This window comes from Esox lucius, chromosome 23, assembly GCF_011004845.1.
Source record: "Esox lucius isolate fEsoLuc1 chromosome 23, fEsoLuc1.pri, whole genome shotgun sequence".
NCBI lineage: Eukaryota > Metazoa > Chordata > Actinopteri > Esociformes > Esocidae > Esox > Esox lucius.
Window position 1 is genome coordinate 20,132,339 of NC_047591.1, and position 27,381 is coordinate 20,159,719.

A 27,381-nucleotide genomic window follows, 5' to 3' on the forward strand; every position below is an offset into this window, starting at 1 on the left:
AAATGTTTGAACGGGCATAAGGTGCGGAAATGCCTCTAGAATAAGGACCTCACTGTTAGAAATGTTTGACAAGGCAGTAGCCTGTAAGAACTCACAGGAATGTCAGTGATTAGCGCTGTAATCACTAGCTTTAGGAAATCTGCAAGAAAACACACACTATCGCTGTACGGAGGTTTCCTGTCTATGTTGCTACCGCCAAAGCTGTTTTAGGCTTTCCAAAGATGGAGATTTTCAATCAGAAACATGGCTGCATTTTTTGAATGGCGGTGTGTGTTTGTGTGTGTTTTGCAGAGGCTAAACACAGAATCCCAACTCAGCGGTGGAGGTTATGGCCCAGCTATGGTCTCAGCGGTGAATGAGCAGCATAGTGCTAGTTAAATCTGCTACAGACACACAGCTAAATAGCACGGTTTATACGCATAAAGAAAGCACACACGCACACGTTTACGTAATCCGTTTACGTGAATGCACCAAAGGAAGCGCCGGGCTGGCCAAACAGCCCAAGGCGACGTACAGAACAGCACTAGGTAACCATTTAATGTAAAGTCTAGAAAACAGTCGCTGTTCCCGGTAGAGCAATCTGGGGGTCGACTGTACTGACTGATCCCTGAGGCTGCAGTGTCAGAATAAAGGATCTGGGGTAGATGGGAATAGAAAAATAGACAGAGTATGTTTGGTGTGTTTTACAAAGGTGAAAGAAAAGAGAGCGTTGAAATGACCCAGGACAGCGGATATGCCCTTCGGGGCCGCACTGACACTCACAAAAAAATGCTACTTTTACTAGTCCTAACACTAGCATTAAGTCTAAACTTATGTCCAACCCTAATTCATACCCCACTTGGAACTTTTGCCCTAAGCTATGACTTAAGGTAAAACCTTGTCTTTCTCAAAATGGGCACAGGATTTTTCTTTTCAAATTGTACCATAGTTTGTCCCCATAGTATAGTTAGGTTTGAAAAACACGCGTGCACACACACACACACACACACAGTGTTATGAGTCAAACAGAAGAGCATCATGTGGCCAGCCTTCTTTCATTTGAGATTTTTTCTCACATCTCTTTCAGGTTTTTATGTCTGCAGCAATGTTGTTGAATTGAAAACTTGCTGTCTAATGCACACCTGGTTTTAAAATAAACCTCTCCCCTATATAAACACACCGATCAGCCATAAAAATATGACCACCTGCCTAATATTGTGTAGGTCCCCCTTTTGCCACAAAAACAGCCCTGACCCGTCAGGGCATGGACTCCACTAGACCTCTGAAGAAGGGCTGTGGTATCTGGAACCAAGACATTAGCAGCAGATCCTTTAAGTCCTGTAAGTTGCAAGGCGGGGCCTCCATGGATCTGACCTGTTTGTCCAACACATCCCACAGATACTCGATAAGATTGAGATCTGGGGTATTTGGAGGCCAAGTCAACACCTTGAACTCGTTGTTGTGTTCCTCAAACCATTCCTCAACCATTTATGCTTTGTGGCAGGGTGCATTATCCTGCTGAAAGAGTTCAATGCCATCAGGGAATACCGTTGCCATGAAAGGATACACATGGTCTGCAACAATGCTCAGGTTGGTGGTACATGTTAAAGTAACATCCACATGAATGGCAGGACCCAAGGATTCTCAGCAGAACATTGCCCAAAGCATCACACTGCCTCCGCCGACTTGCCTCCTTCCCATAGTGCATCCTGGTGCCATGTTTCTCCAGGTAAGTGATGCACATGCATGATTAATCGGACCAGGCCACCTTCTTCCATTGCTTGGTGGTCCAGTTCTGATGCTCACATGCCCATTGTAGGCGCTTTCGGCAGTGGTACACGGGTCAGCATGGGCACCTTGACTGGTCTGCGACTACGCAGCCCCATACGCAACAAACTGCGATGCATTGTGTGTTCGGACACCTTTCTGTCTTTCTGCAATTTGAGCCGCAGTAGCTCGTCTGTTGGATCGGACTACCCGGGCCAGCCTTCACTCCCCACGTGCATCCAGGAGCCTTGGACACCCATGACCCAGTCGGCAGTTCACTGCTTTTCCTTCCTTGGACCACTTTTGATAGGTACTGACCACTGCAGTCTGGGAACGCTCAACAAGGGCTGCAGTTTTGGAGATGCTCTGACCCAGTCGTCTAGCCATCACAATTTGGCCCTTGTCAAAGTCGCTCAGATCCTTACACTTGCCCATTTTACCTGCTTCTAACACATCAACTTTGAGGACAGAATGTTCACTTGCTGCCTAATATATCCCACCCACTGACAGATGCCATGATAACGAGATTACCAGTGTTATTCACTTCACCTGTCAGTGGTCATAATGTTATGGCTGATTGGTGTGTGTATATATATATATATAATGTTTGGCTGAGAGGGTGAAGCGAAGCTATCTGAATGTTTTGATTCCATTGTTATTCTTCCTATTGGCCTGTGAAAATTGCTTAGCTTTAGTGACTTTTATTTTGTGTTTTGCGGTTTCTGTGGTGGGAACAATGGTTGTGCCCATTTCCTTGGACTACTCCCCCACTTTCATTCTTTTTGAGAACAGAAGGAGGACACAGAAACATTTGGGTGAATCACGATGGTTACTCACGTCCCCTAAAAGTATTTGTGTCAGACCTCGTAGCTAGCTGACCCCATGCTGAAAACCGAACGCAATAACAGTGGCCTTGCGGTTTCCAACAAAAGCCATGGTGTCAGATGAAACTGGGGTGCCGCTGTGGCTCTTACTCTACCCGGCCGCTGTCACTGCTCTTACTGCACCCAGACAACAGTGTCTGACAACGGGACTGCCTTGTTGGAGGTGAAGCCGCAAGCGAAACGGTTTGTATTCACACAGAGACAAATTCCAAGCGTCTCTCTTCCTCCCTCTTTCTGTATCACACCCTCTCTCTCTCACTCTCTCTCTTTCTCCCTCGGGCTCAAGCTGCCAAATGTAACTGTAAGGAAGCTGAAGAGGTCCCTGTGTGTGTCCATTATCTGGGTAACTCATCTCCCCTCTCTGAGGTGTACCGTACAGTCGGTCCAGTCTGGACAGAGAAAGGAGCCTATTCTTCTCGTCCGACTCTCAGCAGCAGAGTAGCGTTACCTCAGGCTCTGGTTTCTGTGGGGCTTTTGTCTCGCGCCACCGACTGAGGACACAGAACGGTTCTGAAGGGAACCCAACGCCGCGCCCTTACGTTTCTCTTCATCCCCACGGTCTGCTTTCAGACTGTTTCTGTTTCTAGACAACAGGGCAGAGAAGAGATTAAAAAAGCGTTTCAAAATATAAACTTGGATTTCTATAATCTATATCTGTTCAACCCTGTCCAAGGACATTTTGAATGTGTCATTGCCATTTAGAAATATACCTGAATGTTTCAACCTACAACAATCTCCTGATGGGTTACGCTGGATTATTAACTGTTTTCAAGTTTGTTACTTTAGAAAGCAATTGATAATTGTAACACATGTAACTCATCCTTGACAATGCAGATTATCAGCCTAGAAATCAAACATATGTTGGGAGCACTAAATCATTTGATGAGGAATTCCTGTGAAGCACTCTGCCTGTATCCCAGGGGGATGGACTGGTAAAGAAAGCCTGTTGACCTTATAATGTCAGCAGTATACCTCCTGCTAAAGTAGCTCTTAACTGCAAGCCTTTGAGAGTGTGGATAGCAGAGGCTCCTGAAAGCAGAAGGGGAATGAACAACTCTAACGTTCTGGTCCCCTAACCTTAGCAACTGTAACACAGCGATACAGAATACTGATTGACCAGACCAAGACACCTTTAAAGCCGAGCTGTAAAAGAGGCTGTGTAACTTAACGCTGTGGTCTTAAAGACTGAGTGGTGAAGGTGGTGGGTTGTGGACAGACAGACAGACTGACAGAGACAGGCAGAAAGAGACATACTGACAGAGACAGGCAGACAGAGACAGACAGACAGACAGACTAGTAGAGACAGACAGACTGGTAGACAGACAGACAGGCTGGAAGACATGCATCATTCAGCCACGTCACTATGCAGAACGCTGCGACCCCCCTTCTCGAATTCCTGCCCACTTCACTTCCTGCCCTGTTCTCAGAAATCCTTGACCCGACCATCCTCCCACTGTCTCTGCCAGTTTTGACTCCCTGTCTCTGTGGATGTCACGCATGAATACAGAAAACACTGTGGTACTTCACCTCCACCTCCTTGTTCCAAATGGCACGCCATTCCGCCCAAACCAGGGCACATAAATCTGGTCTGGTCATAAACAGTGTGCCGTAGAGGGATGGTGCTAGCTTACATATTTCAGTCCCTTTCTCTTCCTCGACCGCCTATGACACTGCCAGCAGGACATCCAGGGAGGGATTTTCTGTCAGTCCTGTCTTGTGGGATTTGGCTGTTTACATCGTCTTTAAGTTGAGTTGGCCAGAGAGAGACACTGTGTTTTGAGTGTCCCTACGCAGTGATCCAGATCCACGAGGTGTTCCGTAACATTGACATCGTGGTCACACAGCTGACATACATTTTTGATTGACATCGTGGTCATATTGCTGACATATATTTTTGATTGACATCGTGGTCATACAGCTGACATACATTTTTGATTGACATCATGGTCACACAGCTGACATACATTTTTGATTGACATTGTGGTCGTATAGCTGACATATTTTTGATTGACATCGTGGTCATATAGCTGACATACATTTTTGATTGACATTGTAGACATACAGCTGACATACATTTTTGATTGACATCGTGGTCATACAGCTGAGATTTATTATTGATTGACATTGTGGTCATACAGCTGACATACATTTTTTATTGACATCGTGGTCATACAGCTGACATACATTATTGTTTGACATTGTGGTCACATAGCTGACACACATTATTTATTGCATGCATGTAGTATTTATAGAGCTTGACAATTTCATTTTTGCAGGGCAACGGAGATGGCCTATATGAGCCAATTAGAAGGCACTTTAGAAACCTCCGACGATGACATGTGTAACAGAAAGAAATGAAATGTGCTTCTTGATGGTAACGTCTTGTCTCTCTGGAATTGCTGTTGTAACATACCTGGAATATTTGAGTAACACCAATGAGCTTTGCTTCCAAGGCAACAAATTGAAGAACAGTGGAGCAGTAACCCAAAGAAAGAAACACAGGCTCTGCCTCCATCGCAGTCTGTGAGACCGGCACCTCTCGCCAAAAACCAAAAATTTCACACGTGCCTGCGTCTGGTGGTGGGAGGGGGGGGGGGGCGTCGAACCACAGAGCACCAAACCTGCAGATTCCCTCTCTCATAGGGAGAAGAGTGTGTGTGTGTGTGTGTAAGTCTTCCAAACCAGTCAATCATCTTCTATGTGTTTGCACGCTTCCAAGTCATTTACTTTTATTAGAGGAGCCCAGGCCAAGCAGTGGCCAGTTCACGTGCGGACCAGTTCTCCTGCCAGCTTTACTGCGTTGTGTAAAATGTCTCCCCATGGCCAAATATACTTCTATTTCAGTGTCTGAATCCGACCCAACTCTCAAAAAACGGACTGCTGCTGATGGTTGCCGCGTCCCTCGGCTCCTGGCCAATTCTGCTGTTTTTGTGTGTTTTCTTGGCTGCTTTCTGCATGTTGTTTGTGTTGTGCATCCGTGTCATACCAACAGGAATCTATGCATGGGATGCACTGCTAACACATGCACGCCCCCACTGTGCAAGTAAATTGTGCAGCAATTTAAGAATAACATTTCTCAATGTTATATTGCAAAAAGTTTGGGGATCTCATCATCTACAGGACATAATACCATTCAAAAATTCAGAGAATCCAGTGAAATCTCTGTATGCAAGGGACAAGGCTGAAAACCTATATTGGATGGCTGTGATCTTCGGGCCCTCAGGTGGCCCTGCATTCAAAACAGACACGATTCTGTAGTGTAAATCACTGTATGGGCTCAGGAACACTTCTGAAAACCATTTTCTGTGAACACAGTACGTTGCTGCCTCCACAAATGCAAGTTAAAGCTTGTAATGAAGAAACCAGATATAAACAAGATCCAGAAATGTTGCCGCCTTCTCTGGGTCCAAGGTCATTTAGAATGGACTGAGGAGATGTGGAAAACTGTCCTGTGGTTCTGACGAATTACAATTTGAAATTATTTTCAGGAATCATGGATGCCGCATCCTCCGGGTTAAAGAGGAAAGAGACCATCCATCATGTTGTAAGCGCACAGTTCAAAAGCCAGCTGGTATGGGGGTGCTTTAGCACACATGGCATGGGTGACTTACACACCTGTGAAGGCACCATTTATGCTGAAAAATATAGAGAGGTTTAGGACCAACATATGCTGCCATCCATACAATGCCAAACCACATTCTTCACAGCATTGCTCTGTAGTAAAAGAGTCAGGGTGCTAAACTGGCCTGCCTGCTGAAATCCTATATCAAGCAAGAATGGGAAAACATTTCACTTTCAAAACTACAGCAATTGGTCTCCTCATGTCCCAAATGCTTAGAGTATTGTTAACAGAAGAGTTGAAGCAACACAATGGTAAACATGATCCTGTCCCAACTTCTTTGAAATGTGTTGCTGGCATCAAATTCAAAATGGGCATGTATTTTTCCAAAAACAATAACATTGCTCAGTTTCAACAACCGATACATTGTCTGTACTCATTTCAGTTATATATAGGGATAAATTTTTAGCACATCATTGCATTTGGTTTTTATTAGCATTTTAAGCAGTGTCCCAACTTTTGGGAAACACTGCGTAATTTTTATTGTCTGCTCCGTTTTCTTTTTACTTTCTTTTATTAAAAACAACAGTGAATAAGCATCTTACTGTAAGTCTTCACCTGTTTTTTAAAAAGCATGAAACAAATATTTCCCTTTGGATTTCACCCTCTCCAATTCAGTCCAGGTGAAGGTTATTGGTTCTATGACCACAGCTGTGGGAACCATAGGGCTTGTGCTTCACTGTGAAAAGAACGTCACAGTTAGCCTCTTTTAACTCTGGTTAGGGTTAAGGCTATAGGATCATGGCTTAGGGAATTATAGGCCATCCTCTAAGCAGGAGTTGTAGGGGAGTATCTGTCCCGTAGCTGGGTGTACTCTTGGCAGGAAATTAAAAGCTAGAGCAACTTCCTTCAGTCTTCCTTTGCCCTCTCATCTGCTGCCAATGGGGCTAATGAATAGCAAACTATTAGTCTTCAGCTTCCTTCTTCCCCTTGTGTTTGTATTAGGCATTCACCTTAGTTCTGAGGTGATCACAGGAGCGTGTACAGTTTGATGTTATGCATTTAATGAGACCACATTATGTTGGTTGTCTGTATCCACTTAATGCTGCTTCAAACTGGCATGTTGGAAGTGGGATGCCGAGGTTGTGCATACCTGTTCCTGACACCACTTAGGGATTTTCTTTTTTTTTTATTCAACAAATTAAGAAGTCTGCCAGTTGGCGATAACTGGTTGGGAACAACTAATTGTTAATAGAGTAGGCCTTCAGGGCCCGGCGTTACGTTCTATAAACAGGGGTCCAGACATGTGTTTATTATTTTCAAACGGTAGAGTGCTAGCAGGCATTTGGCTTGACTCTCTCAGCAACGATCAGGGAACTAGAAATGAGTTCCACAACGTGCCCCATCATCAACTGTCACACGCTGGGCTGACAATGTAAAGAACAAGGCTGTTTTGGAAACATCAATCTGAGGTATTTCGAAAAACGCTTCTGCCCGCTTCCGTCGTCTTTGTAAAATGACAGAGAAACAAACGGCGCATATGCGCCAGAGTTATGAAACACCTCTCCCCTGTGTTAATACCGGTAACATTGTCGATACGATCAGAATGTGTGGCTGTCACAGAGAGGGTAGTGAATGATGATGATACTTTGACTTTCTTCCATTTGGACATGTCATACGATCAACTTGGATTGTACACACACACACACACACACATCCGTGACTGATGGAAATGAAGACCAAAAAAAAAATCAGTTATGACAATGGAATAGTAAATATATTTATTATGAACTAGGTTTTTATATGCCGGGGTGATTTCAAAGTCAAACTCAATTTTCCAAAGGTAGACAATTCTAAGGTTCTGCTGTTGCAAAGGATCCAAAGGAATGAGGATCTCTCTGGCTTGAATCCGATGTGTTGTTTTCTTACACTGAATGGAGACCCACGCAAAGGTTTGGAATTCCTTATCTGATCTTCAGCGGCTTCTGGATGAGATGTTTTTGACAATCGTTCACCCTTTTTTCTGAAAAAGGTTGAACCGAGTCATCTTTTTCTCCAATAACACTCCGCTTCCTGTTTGGACTCACCAGGTGTAGTTAGCTAACGGTTAAAAGGTCATGTGGCTCAGCTGTCATAAATCCTCTTTTTGGACAAAACTCACAGGATATGGTTCAAATTGCGCCCTATTCCCAAGGCAGTGCACTAAGCTTCACTAAAGAGCCACTGCTCAAATAGTGCACTAAAAGGGAGCTGGGGGACTATTTGGGATGCAAACAAAGTAAAGCTCTTTGTTATCTGCCAAAACACACAGTCCATTGTTCTGCCTCAAGGGTGACCTATGAGGACTCTAGGTAAGGAGGCATAAGATCATTAGGACAGTTGCCAAGAAGTCTTTGGATTATATCACAAGGACATAATTGTAATCTATTGGATTAATGGCACTCGTTTTGTAGCGGTGTTGTTGTCATATTTGTGTAACCATAGACCAAACGAGTTAGAGGACTACTGACATATAACCTGGTTTTGCATTTACATTGCCCTCGTGGGCTTCAAACATTGAAAGAAAGTGAACTGGTTTTGGGAGTCCTAGCAATTGATCAGAGCACTGTCATCTTTGATTTTGGAGCTATCATTTCCAAATGGTACTAATAGGAGGGTGAACTTTTTTGGTTCATTAATAAATGCTAGCAGCCATGACTAAATTCAAAACATGAGATCATGAGGTTTCAGAGTACCATTTGCAGTGGTCATCTCATGTTTGCAGGAGGGAAGAGCCAGACATATAATTGAGCCCCACCTGAATGTTGTTTGACCGAGGCCAAACCGGTTTGACTTTGGTTAGCCAGTTTGTCATTTATTAATAGTCCCGAACCGTCCCCATAGGAATGTATAAAACATGAGTGGAACCAAATTTACAAGACTGACTAAAATGATCCCATTAATCGCCATGGATATTCAGACTGAGAGAACACCCGTCCATTGCTATGTGTTGTTTCCTAATGGCCAACCAAAAGGTGGCAATCAAACAGAAAGAGCATTAAAAACGTAATCACTTCAACACACCCAAATATATTTTTTACATGGGATTCTGAAAGATACTGATGGGGGTGTCCAGTTAAATAACCACCTTGTGTGCCTACTAAACTGCTCCTGACAACGCGACCCAATTTAAAACCCGCCCCAATTTAGGGTAGGCAGGGAGAACGGAAGTTTCAGGCTTGTATTATCTCAATAAGTGTTGTCGTTCTCTCAATCCAACCGAAGCACTGTGCCAGCAACAGGTATCAGCTGGTTCAGCACAGGTGAAACCGCTTCCGACTAATGAGGGAAAACAGGTGCAACTTCGGGTGATGATTCTAATCCGTGCGCACCGACGTGCAAACGTTCCGACGCCCCGTCCAAAGGTAATAAAAACAAACGCGTGTTTACGCACGTCCGTGACAGAGGCCGTCTGTCATCGCAGGCACAACGAGACGTCTGTAGTCCCTTGCATTTTCGAAATGTTGTACGGCAGTGTCCAACCCATAAATGTGTATTTCTATGCTGTGTGACAGATTATATATTTTTTTAAAGGAGTGCAAGGGAGGATAGCGTTACTGTGCACTTCATAAAGTAACGAAACGGTCACTTTTATCACTAAACCCCGTCAAAAACGGACAGCGCTGGCAAATTGCACAGCAATTATATCCGTCAGCAGGATATAAACACTGGTCTTGTAATGGGGCAGGTAACCGCAAGGCATTGACTTGCAAGTGTTACTTTGTCTGAATCTGAAAACCCATTAGAGGAGACGGTCAGAGGGAATGGAACTTGGCTTTCCAATTGGTTCTTATTAAACTCGCGAGGAGGAAGGAAAGGATGTAAGGAGTACCCGATACCAAAAAAGGGTGGTCTATGTTGGGTTTCTTAAAGGCTAAATATAACTTGGCATTTCCACCACCAGACGCTATAATGGCAAGTTACTTCAATATTTTTTTCTAAAAGTTCTAAAACGTCCAGAAATACTTACAGGTGCAATTAACAACATGTTTTTCAACTCAACTTCACAAATTGCCTGATCTTACCGTTCTTAGATTTCAATGCCTGCCAGACCGGAACTTTCCGACATCTATATATAAAGAAAACATTGTCCTCGATGTAAATCTATTTGGGAATGAATGAGTAGAGTGGGTTACTTATGAACACAAACAGACCCAGGAACTCTATTCTATGGTACTCCCTGGGCCTTGAACTCTGGGATGGTTAAGGAAGTGGGATCCATTGGAGGGTCGTGTCTCTTTTTATAGAGCTATTGCACACAGTGGCAGATGTACTGTATTTCTAGTACCTATTTGTACCTAAGAGTCCAATTTCGTCTTGTGGAATCTTTCACTTGCACCTGTATGTATTTTGTACTACAGAGGATAGTGGTTGCTTAGGCAACAGACAGTGAGGGAGTGGCCTGTTCATTCGAATGCTGAATTACATAAATGCAAAGAGCATGAACCAACCGCCGAGATGTAGACGGTCCAGTAATTCATGGGTGGATGGGAAGACCTTTGATCCGGTGGCCACATTTAGACCCCATATTAGGACCAATTGTTGACACCCTGTATTTACCCTGACGGGTTCGGACTTCAAAAGACACATCACTTACGGCCGTTAAGAAGTGCCTGTTATAATAGGACTGTTTCTCTGTCCCCAGAGCAGGTTGGCCTAACCAACACAACCTCCTTTATGTCATGCATGGATGTCAGATGGAAATTTGCCAGCAGCTTTTATGAAATGATGTCATGGTTCTAATCGATGACCCAGCGTCAGACGAGGAAGTGGTGTCTTGGTGGCGTTCATTTTGTCCGTGCTAACATTTAATCCCAGTGGTCTGTCGACTACTGCGATCAAAGGTCAGTGCGGTGAACCGTACTATGTTCCTCATGTGGCGGGGACGGAGAACAGGCTGTATTTCGTATTGGACTCTGATCACCGGCAGACTCTGATCACCTATCTAATGTGTTTTAAAAATGAGTAGCATAGTGGTTAGTCGAGTAGGCCTATATATTGTACATTAAATGTATGAGGCAAATGTGACTCCATAACAAGGACTTTGGGGCAAAAGGACTGAATCCATGATCCATGCAGACTAAGAGTAATTTTTAACAACTATTTATTATTTCCGAAGTATGTAACAAAATAATTGCCATGGATAAAAACAGCATTTTTTGGATTGTACAACTAAGTAAAAATGTTTACAGATAACAAGCTTCACTAAATTGTACAAAAATAATGGTACAAAAACATTACATTGATAAAGAACAGAACATCCTTGTGTCAGTGTGCAAATGGTTTATACATACGGACACGCCCCCTTTCTTAGGCAGCGAGTCCTGATAAATTATTTAAATAGCATTTATCTACACACAAGAATCGACCTCTCAAACACAAAACAGCGAAGACAAAACAGAACAATTTATCCATTAAAAAGAGCACTGGACAAAGGACATACATAAAAGCAAAAAATAAAATATGAAAACAAACTCTCCCATTTCACTGCATTTAGTGCATGGGGTTGTTGTATAGGGAGTATTTCTGTTTTAAAAAGAAAAGTAATACTATTATAAAGTGTGGTGCTACAGAGGCAGTGAGATGTCAATCAATTTGGATTCTGAAGGAATTTCTAAATTTTTTGTTTTTGTTTCAGCAAATTCATTATGCAACAGAATAGAGGTAATAATTGTACATCAAAAGATGTCTTTTGTTTTGCATCTCTCTCAAGAGACAAGGCACAAATGTCACATACAAAACTCCTGAAGAGCCCTAGTTCTACCCATGGCTGGATTCTAATTCCTAAAATGGTTCCTCCAGAGGAGGATCGGTGACTTCAGACATTGCCAATCCTACTTCTGACACCGAAGGACACCAGACTGACTGACTCTGTCGGCTTACGTCTGGAACAATCAGGGGAATCTCTCACTTTCTCAGAGTATTTCCATTGTTTGGTACCTACACTGTAGGCAAGAGATAATAAAGGAAGACTTTTATTTACACAATTTAAAGCCTCTGAAGATGAGGGAGATCCCCCTGTTCAATGTTTTAATATCTTAAGCGTTAACCATCCATTGGAAAATAACTATTTCATTGTGGTTTTTAACATCTTATGTTAGAATCCCTAGTTAAATGAATCCTTTAGGGTTTTTTCTTTCATGACATGGAACCATCTTGCATGATTCTCATTGGTGTTTTTACAGTGGAGACTGAAAACAGGCTAGTCTAGTCCTATAAGAAAAGCTAAAAGAAATCCTGTTAGTTCCAAATCATGATTAAAAAAAGGGATGGCAACTTGGCAAGTGTAATCATGGACAGAATGGCTTGTACTTATTGGCAATGGCAATGCCTTTTTTTTTTACATGGTCCTCCCATGTCTTATTCTGCAATGTTTTAAAATGCTAAGATGGTTTCTCCCATCTTACCCTGAGTAATACTATGTTCAGTTTGAACTGAACAATATTCATCTAATGCCAGCCACAAAACCTACAAGCAATCCTGTATTTTGGCTCATTTTAATTTCTGTTTGTTTTCTTTTGTCTTAGCAACACTTTTCTCTAAAGTCACGCATATAGACGGGTAAAAGCAAGCAGTAACTGTCCTCTTATTTACATACACAAACACACAGTCACACAAAGTCATCATCCCTTCGAATCTTGTTGTTTTGCTTTCATCAACCTTTAAGCCAAAAACCAAATTCTTAGAATCACATTGTTCTGAATCTACACCCGGGTAGATCTGTTTTTATATTAATGGAACAATATGTTTTATTTTTTGGGTGTCCATTTCTGGAAAAAAGATATGTGTAGAACTGGAGAGAAAGAGATGTAACGGTTTAGAAGTGCATAATCATCTACGGGAAACCTCTCCCGCACAGAGCTGAATGAGGTCTTTCAGGTCAGAGAGAGATCGGCCGGTTGTTCGGCTGGGTATCCCCGGTGGTCACTCATCTCCCACTCAGACAAAGCAAAGGGGCCGTTTGTTGGTTCTACCTGCTCCGGGTGGGTTGGAAAGGGCCTTTCTGAACCTCTAACTGGCAGTCCGCCAGGTGGTTCTCTGTCCAAACCAGCGTCAAATGTACCCTGAGGCTGACCACACCAGGTCCTCCGCCTTTGGTCCCACCGGTGGGAGTGACGCGGAAAAGAAGAGTGGCAGAAAAAAGAAATCGGTCCCTGGACTTTGCGTCAGAAAACATATTGTTCATATTTGTACAGAAAGGTGCATTGTTCCAAGAGTTGCTGCCCCACGCAATTATGCATCTGGAAAGAGGAACACAAAGGACAACGAGTTATGTCAAGAGAAAGCATCGGGTTAAATCATTTGCAATTAGAAAATTTTATTTTTCTTTCTGAAGTCAAAAGAACGTCTGTGTCCCTCACCTCTGCATTCATACTTGAGGTCTGAGAAGTATACCATCTCCTGTGAGAAGACAAAGAGTCCTAATCTTCCACCCGCGTACGTTTTGTCGTATATGCTCCCGGAATCTGCCATAATCTTCTTACCCTCGTACATGACAACTCTGAAACAATGACAAGACGATTTGTGACGCAACTGGTTCTACGATATAAACACGCAATTACAGAAAACCTGTTTAGAGGTAGTAGTTAAAGTCAAGTACAGTAAGTCAGTAAGTGTTTTGTAAATGTTCACGCTCATAAGAAGTGTTCATGTTTCCCAAATGCCGCATAAAGGAGGTTCTGTTGATGACATTGAATGTGGTAATGTTGTACAGATTATATAAGGGTAAACACACAAAAAAGTATTCTCAAGGTTTAAATCAATGTTCCTGATTAATCTCACAGGCCGACGGTTCAGCGCTTACCTTATATGACCGGTCCTCGGTCTGTGAATCAGATGCCATCTGTAGGCAGTGAAGTCTTTCCAGCCAACGTTCTTTGGGTCGTGCCACAGCGTCTTCACCTGCAGAGGAGCGGAAAAAACTGCGTGTAAGTTAGGTGTGTGTGTGTGTGTGTTTACTTGCATTTGTGTGTTCGTCTGTGCGCGCGAGGGAGTTAGGAGCGTGCTATACCTGTCCCGGGGTGTTGCCTGTGTGCCACAGAGCGTTCCTGAGGTGCTCGCCAGGCCCGGTAGTGGAGTTCACCACCTTGATGGATAACCCTGAGTAGCCCTGGGCCTTGGTGGGCTTGTTATTCCAGTAGGTCTGCGTGATCTGTTTCCACATCACCACATAGAACCGGGAGCTGGACTGGTAGCCGAACACGAAGCCGGCATAGTCGTCGTCCCTCTCCGTGTTGATGAAGAATGTGCCGCTGAAGTCCACCGAGTTGAACTCGTCAAAGCCTGGGAATTGAGAAATGGATTGAAAATGCCAACCAGGCCTTCGTTTGATGTTGGTTCGTATTGAGATGTCTTAACATGTTAGGGTCAGTCCCTTCATCAACTGATCATTCACTGACAATCCAACGGAATCTCCAATCAACTGATCAACCAATGAACCAACCACCCATCAAACCAACCAATCCACTTACCAACTGCAATGCCAGGGTCACAGTTGACGGTCTGCACCAGCTCTTTGCCCTGATGTCTGACCACCCAGTTGGGGTCAATCTGGGACGTCCCCTTGGGGTCCAGAGGAACCATCTGGAACTTCCTGAAGTCTGTCTCGCTGATGTCGAAGTTCTCAGGACACACATCATAGATGTCAGGCACGTTATCTTGGTCAAAGTCATCTTTGCAAGCGTCCCCTCGACCGTCACCTGTTAAAAGGCAAAGAATATTCATCCAATAAGCAGCTTCATTCTTCTTTTTAAAGCTAAAACTGGCAAAGCCCTAATCAGCAAAAACGTGAATCAGTTCATTTGGATGCTACATTGAAGATTACAGTTAACGATTTGTTCACCATTTCTCCTTGCCTATTCCCAGCTTACCATCAGAGTCCAGCTGATCTGGGTTCATGGCCAGTCTACAGTTGTCTTTCTCGTCTGGGATCCCGTCATTGTCGTCGTCATGGTCGCAAGCGTCTCCCTTGCCGTCCTTGTCGTGGTCGGCCTGGTTGGCATTGGGGATGTAGGGGCAGTTGTCCAGGTTGTTTTGGTGACCATCTTCATCAATGTCCTGGTTGCTGTCGCACTTGTCACCCACACGGTCGTCATCGGAATCCAACTGACGAGAGAGACATTTCCCCCATCAGTAACCGGCGTCTCCCAAGTTTAACCCGAAGTTCATTTGGACCCTCAACGCTAGCTTTTTCCAGAAGAGTGACTATTCCTCCTGGGGTCTACAACTATGACATTCATGCTAGCTAATGTTAGCGATTATAATGCGTTCGATCCACTGATAGATGTTGATATCTGCATCGAGTTTCAGCAAAACACTGATTATCCAGCTCATGTTATTTGTCGTAATCCCACTTTTTGTTAAGGTTAAGGAGGTGGGTAAGCTGATCTCAGTCATTGCCGACATGAAAATCCAACCATGATCAAGGGAAGAATTGTATTCAGCTAGTAACGAAGCTGTATGCATGCTCATTTTCACGCTCATCTTCCTTTCCTCGCCTTGTCCTCCCATTCTTTTTATAACACGTTATCCCCAGGCTTCAATGCCTCTCACCTCTCCAAACCTGCCAAGGTCAATTTGTCCAAATTCTGCTAATGCTATTAATTTGCTCATAATTAAAGTACCCTTGAACACACCCATCCTCGCCCCCTGGTCTCCACACTCCCTTCTCCCTTGCCTCTGCTCGAGTGCGCCCAGTATTCTGGTCGTTCCACAGCAAGAAGCATGCCAGCCATTCCCCTGCAGGCATACATCTCCTGTCCCTGCTGCCTGACTCCACACATTTGACTGTCCCGCACAAGGCAAGGAATTCAGCGAGGCAAAAGGGAGTGATGGAGGAAGAAGCGGGGGGGGGGGGGGGAATACGGGAGCTAGGCGCATCCCGCTGTTCCCAAACACATTCCTTATGGTCTGTGAGGCGTGGCACAGGTGGGATCCACGTTGGCGGTGTGCCAGTAGCCAGGGGCGGGCCCATTCCTGGGTAATAACCAGACGGCCCCGCCCTCTCCCTTGGCCTCCACCCCTCCGCCCTTCCATCGACGCAGTCAAAGCCAGTGGTAAAACCCAGTTGAAAGTCTCCCCATTCATCTCTATCTGGCTTTCATCTGTTTCCCCCGAGCTCCCTGGAGGACTGAGCTCCACCTGAACATTGTGATGTGACCTAGAGTGATAGGGGACTGGCCTGTGTGTGTGTGTGTGTGTGTGTAGAAGGGGCCTGTAAAACTGAATTCACACACCTGGTCAGGGTTGTGCTCCAGTGGACAGTTGTCACACATGTCTCCCACTCCGTCCAGGTCGGAGTCCCTCTGGTCCACGTTGTACACATACGGACAGTTGTCCTTCTCATTCAGAATACCTGTCAAACCAATCACATGACTTACTGGGGAGAAGATTGTGTGTGTGTGTGTGTGTGTGTGTGTGTGTGTGGGGTGGGGGGGGGTGCTTCTCGTGTCATGGAGTGTGTAGCTAATAGTGTGGTGCCAGCGTTCACTGCCTTTAATGAGTATATTTACCCTGTCATGACAAATCTTTGCCCTCACACACATCGAGTTGGATTGGTTTAAATAAATCTATTGGTCCGTATTATTATTCACCAGGTCCTAATATGAGTGTGTTTGTGTGTTGTAAAGTGTCATGCCTGAGTACGGGTACTATTAAGTCCCAATCAAATGCTCCAAAGAGCCCAAGTCCCGCCTACAGAGGCCCAAGCCCCGCCCACCAGCCCACAGTGCCTGTCTGCCGTTGGACCCTTCTGATCAGACTCACCGTCTCCATCGATGTCAACAGAACAGGCGTCCCCCTCCCCGTTGTTGTCCGTATCCGTCTGGTCGGGGTTGCTGTTGTAAGGGCAGTTGTCGCAGCGGTCCCCGACATCATCTCTGTCATAGTCATACTGCCTGGGGTTGTATATGAACGGACAGTTATCCTGGGGGAGAGAGAGAGAGAGAGAACAAGGAGGAGAGAGGAAGAGATGTGGGGGGAGAGAGAGATTGGGGGAGAGAGAGACAGATGGGGTGGAGAGGTTCAATCTCAGACCGATACGTGGAAGAATCAGCCCACTGTCCAATGCCTAATTAGGCAACATTTATTCATTAACCTAATGAATACATTTCATGAATAAATTCTTTGCATTTCATTTGCTTCAGTCTGTGCGTCATACAGGGAGAGAGAGAACCTTTGATGAAAGTGTGTTTTATATTTAGGCCCGATCCCAAATATAACATTAGGACTAGCAGATCAGACTGTCCCTCCTTCAGGTTGGTATAGTACCTCAGTGTTGGAATTTGAGGTTTGGCTCTGAGAGCAAATTAACGTTTTATTTATTTTCTTTTTGCTTTCCTGCTCATTTTACAGAATCAATGATGAATGTAAAACCGCATTCATGGCACACAGCTAAAACAGGACGTGCATACTCACACACACACACACACACACACACACACACACACCAAATGAATGCTTCAAATCATGCTGCAAATGCTTGTTGCCATAGCACTTCAAACTTCATGATTGTCAGTTACTGAACCGACCAATAAAATCCTCTCACCCGGTCGTCAAGAATGCTGTCGTTGTCGTCATCGTTGTCACAAGCGTCGCCAACGCCGTCCTTGTCGTAGTCTTCCTGACCCGAGTTGGGAAGGTTGGGGCAGTTGTCCTGCAAACGAGAGGTTGCGTCACGAGGTTGAGACGAGGCGCACAACAAGCGTGAAAAATATTCAAATGGATTTTTGCAACCGTAGCGTCAGTCCTGCTGAATATCCAATATACCACAGTTTTTTCTGTAAATATGTCAAATGGAAATATAGTCAGCACCGACACATCACTCAAAACGACAGTTATTCACCCGGTATTCAATGCTGGACCGAGCTGGATCCGTTCAGGGGGCCTGTGCCCGGGTCAGGGACAGACATACCTTCTTGCAGTGGTAGGTGGCGTTCTCCACGCAGACCAGGTCTTGGTTGGGCCATCCGTCCAGGTCGGTGTCCTCCCCACAGATGTGGCCGTTCCCGGCGTAGCCAGGCTTGCACTCGCAGCGGAACGCGGGGTCAGCAAAGTGTCCCAAGTAGTTACAGCGGGCGTTCTTATTGCAGTCGTGGCTGCCGTCCAGGCAGGGGTTGCGCGGTGTACACACCTGACCGAAAGAAACGGTTGAGTTGAGCGGAAAAACTCTCTCGCCGACCGTGGCCAGAACCGAAAGGCTCTCTGGGCAGTCGAGAAGTCTGAGAGATCAGGGCCGATAACAACCTAGCTCTGTGAAGGGATCTAGTCTTTTTGCGAAGCTCTAAATCGGACAGAGGACCGAAAGAGTGTTTAACTGGATTCAGGGGCGCCGGCAGGAATTTTGGGCACTGTGACAAAAAATCTAATTGGGGCCCCTCTGCGCAGCTGTTAACAATTTTTTGGGGCCCCTGTTAATCATGGGCCCTTGGAATTATCCTAACTTTTTAATATTTTTTATACGGCGCCCCTGACCGGATTATCGTCGCAGCAGTTAAGCACTGTCCTGCCACTGACCTGTTTCTTGGCGGCTGCCTCCTCCACGCCTCTTCCATAGGGCTGAGGTCCGGAGTAGCGGGCGGGGCAGGGCAGACAGTTGTAGCCCGGGTCGGTGTTTTCGCAGCGGTGCACTCCGTTAAACACGAAGCACGCGTCCGGAACCTCTTGGCACTCGTCTACGTCCTTGCATTTGATGCCGTTGCCTAGGTAGCCTGTCGGACATTTCCCACACTTCCACGTTCCATCGGGGAAGCTGGTGCACTTGGCCCCAGCAAAGCAAGGATTGGACAGGCAGCCATCTGAGGAGAGACGGACGAACATGAGCTTTAAGGAGTTTCACAATTCCAGTTCCTCGAGGGAGGGAACAAGATAGATCACTATGGGTTTCAACAAGTTTATTCACAGAAAACCAGGTACAAGTGCATCTCAAACAGACCAGGTAAGAGGATGAGCGAATTGCATTTCAGTTGTTCTTGATAAGAGCTTCTGATAAAAAAAGAAGAAGCACCAAGTAGACTACAAACAGCTCCCAGTGATGGATGTAGTGTGTCTTCCACAAAACTGACCACATCAACCTCAGAGAGTCTCCTCTCAAGTGACCTGACTGGATCCGGAATGTCTGCCTAGTGCCGTTAGACAACAGCCCCTGAGGCCAGAGCCGCTTAGGCAAGGATGGGACGCTGTGAGTACTCTGAGTGTAAGTGGCCTGAGGTGTCCGACAACTACTCACCAATGGGACAGGCGTTCTTGTTGCACAGCTGAGTGGACTTGGCATCTCCCTGGCACTCCTTGCCTCCGTACTGCGGGGCAGGGTCATTGCAGAGGCGTTTACGGGCCTGAGATCCTCCCCCGCAGGTGGCAGAGCAGGTGTCCCACGGTGACCAGGGACCCCAGTTACCGTTGACTGACCGGGGAAGAACAGGGAGACTGTGTCAGTGTGGGTGAATGCCAGGCATGGGCTCAGTTCCATTTGCAGACAATTAAAAAGGTGGGCCCGGAATTCCGGAAATACTTTGAATTTCAGAGTGCGGTGAATATGGTGTTCTTGGTGGTGTGTAGAGCCAAGAAACCTGGCTGACAATTTGTTTTCCACTGTTTTATTCCCATTATTTTACCCGAACAAGAAGCTCAGAATGTCTGATAGCCAGAGAAAGTAAACATGTACGACATGAAATATAGTGTGCGTGGTGCATGAAAGGATGGAGAAGGTGTTGATGCATGATGGGCTTCATGACTGGTCTTACTCACTAGGGCAGGGTGACTTGGTGCATTTCTCCGTCTGCCTTCCTTCCCCCTGGCAGTCCTTCCCCCCCATTTGGGGTGTGGGGGAGTTGCAAAGGCGGATACGGGTGATGACGCCTCCCCCGCAGGTAACAGAGCAAGATGACCAGGGAGACCAGTGGCTCCAGGCCCCGTCCTGCTTGACTGGGAGGGTCACAGATCAGAGGTCAAAGGTTAGGGGTCCGGGATCAACGAGTTGCCTTGCTCGGTAATGCATGGGTAATTGTCATGCTATGGGTCATTGTCGAATGAAGACGGGTTAACGAACAGCCCTTGCTGTTTGAATTCAACGCTTCAGCTGCTAGCTAGCTAAAGCGTGGTGCTGGCTACTTTAATGAGGAATCTGTTGTTTTTCTGTCTCTGCGTGGCTCATTTGTGGGTTTTTACGTCTCAAACGTCAGGATTTGTAGTGTATTATCTGAATGAGACTCACAGCGTTTGTCACACTCCTGAAGGTAACAGTCCCTGGTCTGGATGGAGGTTCCCTCACAGTTGTTGATGATGCGATCGCAGGAACGGCCTCTCTGCTGGATGCCCCGCCCACAAGATACGGAACAGTGGGTCCATTCAGACCACGGAGACCAGCCATCCTCCGCATAGTCACTCGCTAGAGCAGGGAGAGGAGGGAGGGAGGGAGGGAGGGAGGGAAAAAGAGAAGGAAGGAGCGAAGAAGAGAGGTGGAGGGAGTCAGGAAGGGAGGGTAAAGGGGGGAGAAAGGAGGTAAAGGTAGAAATTGGGAGAGGGCAGTAGAGAAGGGAAACAATGAGACTGCTATTCAGCTGCTGAAAGTCATCCTCCCCTACCTTTAGAAAAGCTCTCCAAATGCTCAAAGGTCACAGGCCCTGTATTCAGAAAGCATCTCAAAGGTGGAGCACAGATGTTTTTTTTCTTTGAATTTATGGTAAAAATTGTCATAGTGCGGTTATATGGACAGCTTAAAAGCTGATAGTGGATCAGCATTTCTACCCTAAGACCCTTTCTGGATGTGGGTCCAGATCTAATGGAATCGGTTTAGCCCCGATGTGTGTGTGTGTGTGTGTGTGGGTGTGTGTGTGTGTGTGTGTGTGGGTGTGTGTGTGCTTTAAGAAGTCTACTGAATGGACCGGCAGCCCGCATTTAGCGTTGTAATTTTGAATCTAATTTGATCAGACCTGGGTATGATCTGACCACACGTCCTACGTTTTTGTGACCTTGGTGGTGATAAGCTTGGTGTTACATATGGCCTCTCAGGTATGTGGGAAATGTCACTTTGTTCCTTTGGCTTCGTTCAGCAGCACGACCCATTATTCTGTCCCACTTTAACCAATTTGACCCAATTATAGCCATTACAAGTTGAAGACTAAAAGATGTTTTTGGACAGAGCACCAATGTTCCCACACAACAGCCCTTTCATACCCTGACAAGCTAAGAGTTTAAATCACCCTCAAAATGAAGTTGCTTTTCTTCAATGGAAAGCATTTCATCCCCAGAAATGGTTGTGGGCCTCGCGCGTTATTCGGTCAAGAAGGTCCGAATAGCAGGTAGTAAATGGAGTGTTGTTTTGAACGGACTGTTTGTCTCAGAGCTATAAGCTTCAGGACAACGCGGGCCATTCATGGCTTTACAATCAGCATGCAGCATTCATATATGTATTGCATTGAACATGAGGTAAACCTTTGTTTGTGCAGGTATATTAGTTCCTGGCTGCTGAATAGACTATGAATCAAACAAAGAGAACTTTGCAAACGCAGCCATTCATTCTAATTCTAGGGTTGGAACATTGGAACTCCGGAGAAAAGACCAGGAAGAACTCACGTGTACCGCAGCGCGGGCAGCACTCTCCATCGGGCACAGTTGCGTTGGCACAGGGAATCAAGGGACAGGACATCTTGCTGCACACGATGGCAGAGTTCTACAGGGGCACGTAGAGAAACATACAGAACCGGGTCAGATGGAAGAAGAGAACAGAGGAATGAGAGACTGGGAGAGACAGAGAGAGAGAGAGACAGTGGACCCGTGGGGATTTCAAACAGGAAGATGTCCCTGGTGGTTCCACAGTATTGCCTGTGTTTGTTTTAAATGAATGACCACTGTGTGGACGTCTCACTGCCTGGGAGTTACTGGGCTGAGCTGAAGCGGGTGTTTTGCTCTGTTCCTTTGTTAATAACGAGCTGAGTGGTGCTGAGCAGTGTACTACATTGTGCATAGTGCTCTCATCCCAAGCAGTTCGCCATCCAGGGAAAAGGGTTTAAAAAGGACTAAATGTCAGAATGTGATCTTAGTGCTCAGTTTTGTGGCATGCGTGAGCCGTGGTCAGATTGCTATGGCATCCGTAGGTCCGACAAGTGTGGGGTTTTGCGAGGGACTACACACACACACACACACACACACACACCCGACTAGAATCCCTACCTGACAGGTGCACTCTGTGCAGTCGTCTACGGTCCACTCAGCCTTGTTCTTGTAGATGATACCGTTGTGCAGGCAGACACCACTGTGGATTCCCACTCTGGATATTAGCAGCTTGTTGTCATCTGTCTGGAGGGAACCGAGGATGGAGCAGAGAGACGGGTTAGCGTTTCTCTCGTCTACCGCAACACATGCTCTTATCCAGAGCGACTTACAGGAGCCGCCAGGGATCTGGCCTGCGCGTCGACACCTTTTTCACCTCTGAGATTTGAACTACTGGCCCACTGATTACTAGCCCAAAGTTCTAACCGCTATCTGATTGATATGAAACACTCATATGAATAAATACTGAACACCTTTTCAGTTGCACACGTGATTTCAAATTCACACGTGTTGTCTCGGAATGGCCTACTCAGACGCCACATGGGCATCCGATACACAAACTCGATTCGCCCACTAGGAGAGGTTTTACTTTTAATGTCTAAATGCAGTTTGACAGGGTCAGCAATCAACCATAAGAAACACATGCCGATGCTGGCTCTGTCCCAAACACGAGTAACCGGAGAAATGCTCAGTATTGGGACGCTTATGGAAACATTCTCTGTGGGACTCATGACACACACAGACAGACAGGTGTCAGGATCCAGGTTCATCAGTCTGTTGTGTGTTTGCGTGTCCCCATTCTTCTATGTGAGTAAAGACAGATGGTCCTCATGTAAAATGAGAACATTTGGCCGGTCCTCACTTTAACAAGAAGCTGTATCTGACCTGGTGTTAAGAATAGAATCATAGAATCTGGTTATTAATTGAGTTGTGGCATTGAGGGTTAGGTTTAGGAGTTAGGATTTGGTCCGGCATATGGGTTAGGGTTAATGTAAAGGTTAAGGTTAGGTTTAGGTAACATTTTTGTTTTTTAATGGTATTAAATTGTCGGCCCTCAACTTGACAGTAAAACCTATGTGCGTTTGTGCCTGTGTTCGTTTGTCTGTGTAGTTCCTTACCACTTTACGCAGCTCATTGGAAAGCTCCTTCACCACCACTGCCAGTCCCTTCATCTCCTTAAACATCCCAGCCAGATCCTCACAGGAGAACCCACAGATCATCTGCAGGTCTGGATCAACGGGAGACGTAACATCAATGCTCGTGGTCCACGGTTTCTCGGCCAAAGTTAACCAATCTATACCTCTACGGACAAGCGCTCAAACTCATTCGAGTAGAATAGAACTTTCTCCCTACAGTCTAATCTATCCCGATCTGCCCTCTACTATTCTGAGCAGTTGTGTTCTATTCTACTGAGTAGACTGAGCTCCCAACCCGCCCCTCCAAACCCAGCCAGTGGATTTACCTTTGGTTTTGTGGCCAGTGTAGTCTGTCCTAATGGCAGGGCTGGACCCATTCACCGGGTTGTCCATAATGATGATTCTGTCTGTCAGAACCGCTGTGGGGGGGCGGGGAGAAAACATGGGAGAGGAGAGAGACAAAGAGGGGCTGTTTAGAGCACTCCACAGTGGAATTGTATTACTTTTATTAAACCAGGAAATAAATGGGACTTCATTATTTCCAATAGACCTGACCAACATAGGGCAGAGAGGTGGAAAAAACAGAACAATAGACTACACTACAAGAGACAAGGCCTGTTGGGGATATTCACATGTAGAATATGTAATCACACCCGAGACTATTGCAGAACATTATAGCATCACTTATCCTGATGTCCAATTAAGTCGATGTGCCCAGCCCTGAAGGGGCTTTGACGTGTTTGTATATTACCCAGCTTCCCTCCCATGGAAATGTGAATTAGACTTTGCTAGGCTGTTAAACAGTCCTGCACATTCTTAGGAAAGTTTGCCTTGCTTTACAACAGCCACCAGTGATGCATGGATGAACACACAACAATGCTTTCTGTTCATGGTTAGGTTACTTACAGTTTTGGCATCCCTTGTTGCGCAGAATTGCGTCCAAAGTTGTTCCAAATACAAAGCGCACGTTCTGCAGCACCCCCTGTAAGAATCGATAGCCCTTTAGCTCCAGTACAGCACACAGACACTATCACTTTGGTTTTACGCAACAAATACGTAACTTAATGAATCACTTAAAACGGGTTTCAAACATGTTTTAGCATGCAGGCAAATGTCCATGTTTTTTATGCATTGAAATGTTTCACACTCCACTTTTCAACACTTAATAAAACTACTAATACAATTAATAACATTACTGTGCAACTTAAAACATGTTTTGGTCAATTATTTGTTTCGATCTTCACTTACCATGAACCTGTCCTTCACTGCTCCTTTCCCGATCCTGAGGCGAGCTGTGACCGGAGTCTCTTGAGTGAGGATGCTCTGAATAGGAGCCTCCAGTTCCGCTGTGTTCACCTCCTCACAGCCCACATACAGCTGTGCCCGGTCTTCCTGTACGAACAGCGTAATATTTTTCCAGTGGCCCGTTGCTAAGTCCACATCCTCTATTGAGACCACCTGTTGCTTATTCACGGTGGAGAAAACCATATCCAGAGTGTTCGCTTTTCCATTCGAGACGATTTCGAACACGGCTCCAGATCCGTCCCGCTTTTCCACGGTCAGAAGGGAACCCCTGGTTCGCTTGAACTGCTTGAAATTGAGGAGGAGTAGAAAGCCTCTCTCCGCGTGGATGGAATCGATTATGTCCCTGAAGTTGCGTTCGGGGACCTCAGGGATTAGGTCCGGGTTAAGGATCTTATAGGCTGGGCTGTATGGGTCGTCGCCCTTCACTAGGGTCACTCCATGGTTCTTTTTGGGGACTTGGACAAGCTCAAACAAGTCGTACACACTATTGTCGTCTCGGCTCTCTGTGAGATGGTAGCAGTGTATAATTATTTGTCAGCATGTCTTTGAAATGGATTATAATGTGCTCAATTAACTACTTATCTAAAATAAATGAATATAAATTATTGAAGGATAAGAATGCACCAACTGTTTTTTTATTGTTCAAATCATTTTAAATTCAAGCTGGAACATTGTAGTTACATTTAGTTGAAGAAGCACATCAGCCAAGTTTTCTCACCTGCAACTCGTGCGCTGTCGCAGGTCCAAAGCATCAATAGCAGAAATATTCCCGTCAACTTCATGGTAATTTTTTTTGGTTTGTTTGTTTTTATACCTATAAAAATATTTATAAATGTTAAATTTCATACATTAAATATCACAATTGACAAACAAAAAACATTATTTCCTCAAATAAATGAATGAAATGAAATTATTGAATTACTTCAGAGACATAATTAAAATTAAAAAATCTGTCTGTATTTATTGAAAGAAAATCAAAATATCGCTCACCCACCTGTTGAATGAAACAGCTGGGGAAAATAATAAGATCCAAATAGAAATGGAAATCCGATAGTAATCCACAAGATTCAAGCGTTTCGTCTTTGTAAATGGAAAGGGTTCCGAGTAAAAATGCAGAAAGTAATTTTCTTGGGTTACTTTATTTTAATGGTAAATTCTCTCTGGTATTGGACGCTAGAATCTAACTCATAAGCCAGGGGACAAAGTGCTATTTAAATAGTTTCATGAAATTCCAAAGAACGCGTCTCGCCCAATCAGATGCTGGAAGGAAAAAGGGACGATCTTACAGAACGGCTTAAGTGCACCCAAGTCCGACACAGAAGCACTTCGGGGGGAGAATGGAGAAAAAAAAATATTGCGGCACATTCCAGAGACCATGACTGGATCCATACTTTTATTAGACCTTTGTTTCCGGTATTTGGTTTCTCATCAGTCTGAAATGCACTTATTTTTTAAAAGGTACTTGTAATAGCAATAAAAAACACCTCTCTACCAAAAGGGTCCTCACAGTTATAAAAAATGTGTTCATCCTAAATCATGATATGATTGAAATATTAATAGCTTTCTTGCCACATAGGCAGCTGATAATAATTTTGTTATCAGGATTTTGTTTTCGTATTGGGAAAGAAAAACAGTGTTATTTACGCAAACTGCGCTTCAGGGATTTGGGAACAGACTCTATGCTCAGCCAAGCGGCGTGCTGCTGCTGTTCCAAGTTTATCCGCTAGGAGCCGTTGTGAGTTCACTAGAGTGGAACCTAGGGCTGTGCCGCAATGATGGGATTATAAATGAGCGCACCTGGATTAGACATAAAATCCGCAGTCCACAAACATGGATGTGCTATAGTATTACAGGTCTGTTGGAATTGAATGTACGTAAACTAGATTGTTACTTTTAGATAACAACATTTCCTTCATCCGTTTTTTATATTAAAATGTTGCATCAGGTTCTAGTTTGCCAGTGCCAGCTTTTATCTGTCTAAATTATTAACATAATATTCAGTATGGCCTAAATGTATTTCTGGATGTTCTAGGGATAGCAACAGATATTACATCTGTGGTTCTACGTCTGTCGATTTTGTATTTTTATGAGAAAATTTTTTTGAAGTTAACTGGTAGATCTGTCATTTTGCATATTAACGATTAACTGCCTGGTTAGGGGCAGAATGACAGTTAAAAAAGTAAAAAAAATAAAAAGTCCAAACGGGGCTATAAATGTTAGGTTGTTAGTGCCATCACGTGAAAGTCCTGAGTTGTAACCTTAATTTAAATATTTTAATTTAAAAGTCGAAATGTACACTGCACTTTTATGTTTGACAGTGTAGCACCATCCATCTTCAGACGTTTTTTTTTTTTGCGTAAATCCCCATTGTGAGAAAGACTTATTCAGAATACGACTCATGTATGAAGAGTGCAGTTTTTTCACTTGACTATAGAAAAAAACAGGGCCCTAAATGTCACGGGACTCTTAAATATTCCCTGAACGTGTAGACCACTAATCCAGAAGCGATGGCGTAACAAAGAAATGGGAAGAGGATCACAGTCTAGGATCACAGTCTAGCCCCTTTGGGGCTAATAGTCACAGCAACAGAATGTTGAAGCCTCAATTCCTAGTGTGTGTGTGTGTGTGTGTGTGTGTGTGCATGCCCGTTCGTCTCTATGTGTGT

The 27,381-nt window shown here is 44.9% G+C and overlaps 1 protein-coding gene across 2 annotated transcripts; it reads right to left on the reverse strand.

Annotated features, from left to right (window-relative positions):
• Positions 1–11,810: 11,810 nt before the first annotated feature.
• thbs1b (thrombospondin 1b) lies at positions 11,811–25,913 on the reverse strand. 2 transcript variants are annotated; one of them, XM_013140300.4, is made up of 22 exons: positions 25,711–25,913; positions 25,435–25,530; positions 24,660–25,219; positions 24,318–24,393; positions 23,738–23,830; positions 23,394–23,503; positions 22,396–22,521; positions 21,799–21,895; positions 20,438–20,611; positions 19,972–20,148; positions 19,454–19,627; positions 18,742–19,022; positions 18,140–18,358; positions 17,774–17,881; positions 16,993–17,152; positions 16,464–16,582; positions 15,099–15,333; positions 14,700–14,927; positions 14,240–14,511; positions 14,033–14,130; positions 13,590–13,729; positions 11,811–13,469 (listed from the first exon to the last, which is right to left on the reverse strand). In XM_013140300.4, exons 2-22 carry the CDS (start codon positions 25,496–25,498, stop codon positions 13,462–13,464), a joined length of 3,519 nt encoding a protein of 1,172 aa, XP_012995754.1. In that variant the 5' UTR covers positions 25,499–25,530; positions 25,711–25,913; the 3' UTR covers positions 11,811–13,461. The 2 variants fall into 2 exon arrangements, with proteins under 2 accessions (XP_012995754.1, XP_012995755.1); XM_013140301.4 differs by having other exon boundaries at positions 25,707–25,913.
• Positions 25,914–27,381: the final 1,468 nt, after the last annotated feature.

What these genes read in the sequence shown, in the direction of transcription:
- thbs1b (XM_013140300.4), bottom strand. Translation starts at nt 25,498, where the DNA reads ATGAAGTTGACGGGAATATTTCTGCTATTGATGCTTTGGACCTGCGAC. An exon ending in AGGCAGCCGCCAAGAAACAG is followed by an intron (nt 18,359 to 18,741) that starts GTCAGTGGCAGG and finishes TCTTTCGGTCAG; the next exon opens with GTGTGTACACCGCGCAACCC. An exon ending in AGATCAGCTGGACTCTGATG is followed by an intron (nt 14,928 to 15,098) that starts GTAAGCTGGGAA and finishes GCCTTTTAACAG; the next exon opens with GTGACGGTCGAGGGGACGCT.